At 40.9% G+C, this 7543-nt stretch overlaps 1 protein-coding gene across 3 annotated transcripts in view; it reads right to left on the bottom strand.

Moving 5' to 3' along the window:
• The window catches only part of FNDC3A (fibronectin type III domain containing 3A), a 222177-nt gene that overhangs the window by 121848 nt on the left and 92786 nt on the right, over window positions 1-7543 (bottom strand). For all 3 annotated transcript variants that reach the window (XM_019529944.1, XM_019529943.1, XM_019529945.1), the window contains one exon: window positions 6852-6927. In XM_019529944.1, the coding sequence (XP_019385489.1) occupies window positions 6852-6927 (76 nt within the window). The remainder of the gene's footprint in view (window positions 1-6851; window positions 6928-7543) is intronic.

Genomic DNA, 7543 nt, shown 5'->3' with positions numbered 1-7543 from the left:
CCTACCCTGGGGGTGTTTAAGAGGAGGTTAGATCAACATCTTGCTGGGGTCATTTGACCCCAGTATTCTTTCCTGCCATGGCAGGAGGTTGGACTAGATGATTTGCTCAGGTCCCTTCCGACCCTACAAACTATGAAATTATGAAACTATGATAACACAGCATTTATCAGCCTATCAATGAAAGAAAAGCCTCTCTTATTAGTTCAAGATATTCTTAAACAGCTTTTCCCAAGGAAGGAATGGAGGGACATCCCAGCTGACCTGTTGATTAGCTCCAAAGAGCCCTAAGTGGACACTGTTCTGTCTGCCTGTTCCAGTGAAACTGGAGACACCCACAGACAGACAGCTCTCAGCATTAGCTAGCATACCACATGCCAAGGGTCCGTGGGGCTAGGGTCCATGCTGTGGGAGATGGGAGGGAGGAAGGAGGAGATCCTTACTTGGGCACTGTGGGGAGGAGGGGGACAGGGGGAAGCCAGGCAGACCCTGCTGTGCCTGCTGTCTCTGCAGGAGCTCTGGCTAGGGAGCAGACAGGTGGTGTCAGCCCTGTTCTCTGGAGCAGACAGCCCAGCCCAGCCCACCCAGCAAAGCATCTGGGATGCTGGGAGACTCTGGTTTAACTTAAACCAGGAAGGGGTCTGGGACAGACATTGCATAAAATGGTTTGACCAAATCTGTTAAGTCTGATACTACATTCAACCAGGTTTATCTTAAACCAATTTCAGTCATTTTGAAACTGGTTTATGTGCACTGAACTTATGTTCTGTTACAGGTTTAAGCCACTTTCTCATCACTTAAACCAGTTTATATGCAATATCTGTCCCTAGGCACACAGACACACACACACACTTTTACAACTGTATTAGCTTGTGATGCCAATGAAATTTGACTGAATTGAATCTACTCCCGGATCAAGTAATGGCACTCATCTTCTTTCCTTAAAGACTTGCCTATTTAATTGGAACTGGATTGATGGACAGTTCCAAGAAGCCAGCCAGGACTTAATGCTCTCATTTCAGGGTCACCAGCAGATTACCACCATCCAGATATATCTTTGAAGAAAATTTACAGTGACACTTAGTCTGGATGCACTATATTGTTGACCAAGAAGAATTATGAGCTGGGCTAATTACAAGCTTAGATTTCATTTCTGTGTACTTTTAAAAAATAAGTTAAAGCAAAACTTCACCCATTGCAGTTAATTTCAATTGGATTTATATCATTTCAGTTTAACTATGTGTCTCTGAAAATAGCTTGATATGAACAAAATCAGGTTCAGATACTATAGTCCCTATCCAAAGCAAATGCATCAGACATCTGCTATCTTCTCTAGCCACTTTTTTCTTTTATGTGGGGCAAACATTTTCCATTTACAGAACTTAACTCCCCAGAGACAAGTAGTGATGACAATAAATACTAGAAACCCACCCTATATCTGGTGAAATGCCTGAAAAGATAAAAGTGCTCAAACATCTTGTATCTCTTTATTAAAAGCAGCCTCCTTGAGATGTTCAACACTGAGCACTTAGGTTGTTTGTCAGATCTTTTTATATTATTATTCTGGATCCTGGTTTTCTCTGATTTAAAAAAAATCCCCAATTTTCAGTTTAAAAAAGTAACCCCAAATCCACATTTTTCCATGATTTAAATGAAACACCACTATATATATACAGTAAAATCTCTGTTTTCCAGCTTCCCTGGGGTAAGGGGATTGCTGGTTATGGAAAAATTCTGCTAATCTGAAAACCCTTGGCAGGGGGTTTCAGATAACGTGGAGCAGGAGGGAGGGTGTGCGGGGCTGGGGGTGGCGGTGGCAGCACAGAGTGGTGGTGGCTGCATGTGAACCTTCCCTCCTCTCCACCAGCATCTGACCAGAAATTCTGGTTAATGAAAGTTCCGGTTAGTTAAATGCTGGAAAGTGGATATTTTACTGTATACAGTACATTACAGTGTAATGTACTCTCTCTATATAGTGGTGTTTCATTTAAATTATGGAAAAATGTGGATTTGGGGTACTTTTTTTAACTGAAAATTGGGGATTTTTTTAAATCAGAGAAAACCAGGATCCCTGACTATTATTCTTTGTAATGTGTCAAAAAACTACAAAAGAAAAAGTGAAGTAAACAAAGCGGCTAGACCAATGGGCTTCCAATTTGAGGAAGATTTGCAAAAAAGGAAATAGGAAAATATTTTAGGCAATTTTAGTATAAAGGAATCATGGAAAAAAGTATTTGGACAACACTTAACAATTTCTTGGACAACACTTGTTCATTACGCTTTATTCACTTTTACCTCAATGACAGGATATTCTATCTTCCCCTCAAGTACTGTGAAATAATTTCTACCCTGGCATGTTTCAAATAAACTCCACAAAACTGTCAGTTTCAAGGTTGACTGATTTGTGGCTCAAAAGGGAAGGAAAAAAATACAGTGCAACAAACATGGATTTCTGAAGAGGTTCACATTTTCCTTAAGGTCTTCTAAGAATCCTCAATATACTTCTGATTATACAACTATTCTGGCACACAGTACTGCAATTTCAAAACATTCAACAGAACCACACGCTTTTTTAGTAGATGGGGAAAAATGATTAATTTACATTAGTTAAAATCTTCTTTAGTAATCTAGAGAGTTTCAGTTAGGGTATAATTTCACCCCAGCCAGCGGATGAAGCCAGAATAGCTAAGATTTTTGATAGCACGTAAAAGCTTTGTTAACCCCCAGAATTCAATTGTAGTTTTAAAAGCATCACTAACAAAACAGAAGTTTAGCTATAATTACAAAACTAAAGTTAGTCTTAACAAAGGTATTTTGCAAATTACTCCACGGAAGGAGTGGTCTGGATTTGCATAAAATATCTTAAAGCAGAGAAATTAACAGCTAAGTGCAGTCTCTCCTTCTCTCCTCAATATGTAAGAGTCCGTACTTGTGATGTCTCAGACTGGTATAAAGAATCTAACTTTTAGGACTGGGTTAGTACTGTATAGTTGACCTGCAAAACCTGTATCCAATTACATATATATAACATGCAATAGGCAAACCAAGTTCTTGGTGAAGATGTGTGTAGTCCCTTACCTGGTAATTTCCAGGCTGGGTATTTCAGGCTGTTCATGAGAAACAGGTCATCTTAATCATCAGTGACTGCTGAGACAGTTACCATTTCTCCAAGACAACAATATTCTTTGTAGAGAACTGAAGAGTGATTTTGAAGCAGTTTCCCTTGGTCCACTGATTCAATCTCAAAGAACTTGTTCATTATTCAAGAATATTTAGTGATGAACAACAGTATCTAAGGCCCGGGTCCAAAAAAGGGAGTTGGGCCTCATGGCACTGAGTATGACAGCAATTAAAAATTAAAAGGTGCTGGCTCTAGAAGTGGGATTCACAAGCCCAAGTTGGGAGCCTAAATTCCTTGTATTTTAAAAGTGAGAAATAAATACTTCGGATTGAGTTAATCACCACTAAGAATACTGAAGACAGGGAACTATCCAAAAAGCCACTCCTCCATTTCACAGACTGAAATTCTTACCTAAACCTAGGCACCTAAATCATCACTTTGTATAAGACTGGTTCACTTTGCTACTGGTATAACATTGTGCAGTTGTTCCCAGATACTTTAGACCAACAGGCTACTGTCAATTTTCAAAATTTCTTATGGACCCCCATGTACCGCGATCACACTTTTAACTGAAAACATTGTGAGAAAGTTTCTTCAGGGAAAAGGAGAAATTTAGCCCTAGGCTGAGTCCAGCAAAAGAGTTGTGTGTTCTTCACACCCTCAGAGTAGGGTCTAAGTGCTCACAAGCCCTGTTTTGGCCTTCTGCACAGGGCTAAATTTTATTCTCAGTCAAATGCCCAGCAGGTTTGAAATATCAGGCCATTATGTTTTTATGATGGTCCTTGGCCCATTTCTATAAGGTACTTATAGAATCACAGAATCATAAACGATTAGGGTTGAAAGGGACCTTGGGAGGTCATCTAGCTCAACCCCCCAGCTCAAAGCAGGATCATCCCAGCCAAGGCTTTACTGAGCCAGGTCTTAAAAATCTCCTGTGATGGAGATTCCATAACCTCACAGGGTAGCTTATTCTAGTGCTTTACTCCCCTCCTAGTGAGAAAGTTTTTCCTAATATCTAACCTAAACTTCTCTTGGTGCAACCTCTGATTATTGCTCCTTGTTCTGTTATTTGCCATCACTGAGAACCATCTAGCTTCATTCCCTTTGTAACCACCTTCAGGTAGTTGAAGGCAGTTATTATATCCCCCCTCAGTCTTCTTTTCTCCAGACTAAATAAACCCAGTTCCCTCACTCTCTCCTCCTTAGGGTGCCTCAGCCCCCTAACCATTTTCACTGCCCTCCAGTAGACTCTCTCCAATTTGTCCACATCTGTTTTGAAGTGTGGGGTAGAAAACAGGACAAAATACTCCAGATGTGTTCTCAGTGCCGAATAATCAACTTCCCTCAATCTGCTAACGGTGCTCCTACTAATGTAACCCAGTATGCTGTTAGACTTCTTCACAAGGGCATGTAATAACTCCTCTTAAATTCCTTTAGTTTACTAATTCCTTACTAGACTGAAGAGCCTGAAATGTTTCTGTTGGAGCTGACACTCCTTGGCAACAGCTGTCCTATGGTTAACCTCTTCTATGGTTTTCTTTTCTCATCTCCTGTGACCAATCACCTCTTTTACTTTTTCTACCAGATTGTTTTTTTGAACTTTTCTCCTCTGTCCCTAGTCCTGCTTCCTTGTACTATCTCTCAGTTCTCTTTAACATTTAACATGGCCTTGAGGACCACAGTTTTTCAGCTGCTGACCAAGGAAGTACAGTTGTAGGACTTCAGCCTGAAGGACTTAAACCTATACCTTCCACGTTTCAGGAGACTGCTCTAACCATGAGACTACAGGTAAAATTAGGATGGAGGCCCCCCACCCTGCCTACTGAAGTTGGCCCATTGGGCAAACAAAAGTGCAAAAATCATGGGACCAGGAGAGCAAGCAAGAGGGAGCATGACTATAATCCTGTGATAAGAGGTGCTCACTTCAGATGTGAGAGGAGCCTTGGGTTCTGGCCCCAAAACTGTTTACCAATTTTTTGTTAAAGATTGTGCATGCTGCTGAGAATCACATTGTATTGTAGGCTCCCATGTAGCACTTAACTGAAGATAAAAGACTAAAGGTAGAGAGTACCAGTAAGTTTCCTGATGCTGCTGTGGTCTGAACAGCATGGGCCTGGGCCAGAGGAAATATGAATGACACTGTCCTGCCCTGTGGCAAGTTTTCCCCTGCCGCCCAGCCTAATTTTTCCTCCCCTAAATTTCATTCCATGACTTCTGCTGTAATTATCTTATTACTCTTACTGTTGGTCCTGTTCTAATCCCCTTAACTATGGAAAACACTTTCCCCCACCTTCATCTATACATAATTCAAGTATCTGTAGATTTTATAAATCTATGCAAACATAATTCAAAAGTATTAATGTGAATTTAAAAAACTGTGGCAAACAAAATCAAATATTTGTCTACATTGCAGTGTACTGTATATGATCAATGTTATGCTTGAGGAAGAACTTAAACTAAGGAATATGGAGTGGACATCACAATGCTTGGTATAGGAAGTCAGAATCTGACAGATACTTAAACTACTGAGAATCAGATTTTGTTTCTCTAATTTACTGTTTCCCAAACTTGAACATACTACTATGAAAGCTTGAGACTAGGTCATTTGTAAAGACAGTGTTCCATATATGATAATAGTTGTGCTTGAATGGTAAAGAGAAAATACTAAGAACATATACAAATTATAGACTAATCTCTCTTTGGTACCAACTTTTATAGCAGTACAGTACTATACTTGCATTGAAAAACATGGAGAGACCAGGATGACAGGTGCCATTTTAATACCAGAAACGCAGATGCTTTAAGAAATGTATGCCTATATAGTCATAGCCTATTGTGACCCGTGGTTCTGCTGGGAATGGGAAACTTTTAACTTTCTGTAGTCTCTCCGAATGGAATGGACAGTTCTTATTTATTTACTAACAAATTGCCTGTCAGGAATGACGGGAAGGCAGGTGAGGACGGAGCACCGCTGCCCACAACCCCATGCCATCGCCTCCTAGGAGCAGGGTGGGGGGAAGCTTGCCCCACTGTTTCCCCCTCAGCCAGCACCCTGTGCTGTCGCCTCCTCCAGGAAGCAGGACCCGGACAGGGGGTGCCCCCCGCTCTGTCCCCACCATCATGGTGGCGGCTCCACTGCGCCACCACCGCCTCCTGTCTGGAACGCTCTTGGAGCACTCTGATTGGTTGTTTCAGTCAGCATTGTGACTGGCTCCAAGACACCTGATCAGAGTGCAAATAAAGCATTACAGACAGACAGACAGACAGACAAAGGCTTTTATCATATTAGAATTCAAAGATCATTTTCTTCATCATTAAAAATCCTTAAGATTAATATTTTACCTGCAAACAATGATCAAACTGGTTTCTAGAGAATAAATAACTTAAAGCTGATTTATATCTTTAATTTCTAATGTTAGCTTTGCATGTAATAAGGAAAACCAAAATTGTTGCTATGGCATTTTCTCATTTGTACTGTGGACTTTAACAATTTTTTCTGCAGAACACAGTTTCACAAAAGAGGAAAAAAAGATCAGACTCGTTATGATAGTGAAATTTAAAAAGAGCCATATGCGAATACCAGGAGCAATCTTCTGCTCATAAGCCATTTCCTTTCTACAATTCTTTCTCCATTTTCTAGCATCAGAAAGTTACACCCTGAAACAATACCTTGCCTTTTGTTTATTCAGAAATTAAATCAGAAAATAGCAAGATAAAATATGATTTGCTTTACCTGTAATGCACTGAAACTGTCCATCTTCTCTTCTTATTGTAAATGCTTCCCCTGGATTAACTTGCACCAGAATAACCTTGAAAATAAGAAGTTGTTTAAATGGTTATAGTGGAATATGTTGTATAACCTAGTGCACCTGACAGGCCAGCTTCCTTCTTAATGCACAGATTCTTTTCCACTTCTTACTGCTTGCTGTCTTTTTCCCAGACAGAAAGAAGCTAAAGTTAACATATAAGTACACGTGACTTAAGTATAGATGCTTCCTATAAGCAGGGATCCTGGTTTTCTCTGATAAAGAAAAATCCCAAATTTTCGGATATAAAAAAGTAACCCAAAACATGTACAAACACACACACAAACACACACATTTGGTGTTTTGTTTTTATATATATTCTAGAATGAATGACGGGCAGGGGGGAGTTGGGGATAGAGACACATGTCCAGCCCCATGGCCTCTGCCTGCTACTCTGGGTCCAGCCCTGCTTTCCCCCATCTAGTTATCGCTTTGGGTCCTGCCCCGCTCTCTCCCCCTCTGCCACTTTGGTTCCTGCCCCACTCCCTGCTCCCCTGCTGCCATTACAGGTACTGCCCTGCACCCCCCTCCTCCCACTGCCTCTCTGGATCATGCCCCAGTCCCACTTCTGCTCTGGGTCATGCTCTGCTCCATCCCCCGTTACTGCCACTCTGCGCAC

Source organism: Crocodylus porosus, unplaced genomic scaffold (assembly GCF_001723895.1).
Source record: "Crocodylus porosus isolate Cpor-Errol unplaced genomic scaffold, CroPor_comp1, whole genome shotgun sequence".
NCBI lineage: Eukaryota > Metazoa > Chordata > Crocodylia > Crocodylidae > Crocodylus > Crocodylus porosus.
Note: the sequence above shows the minus strand (reverse complement) of the source record. Positions and strands in the feature narration are given on the sequence as shown.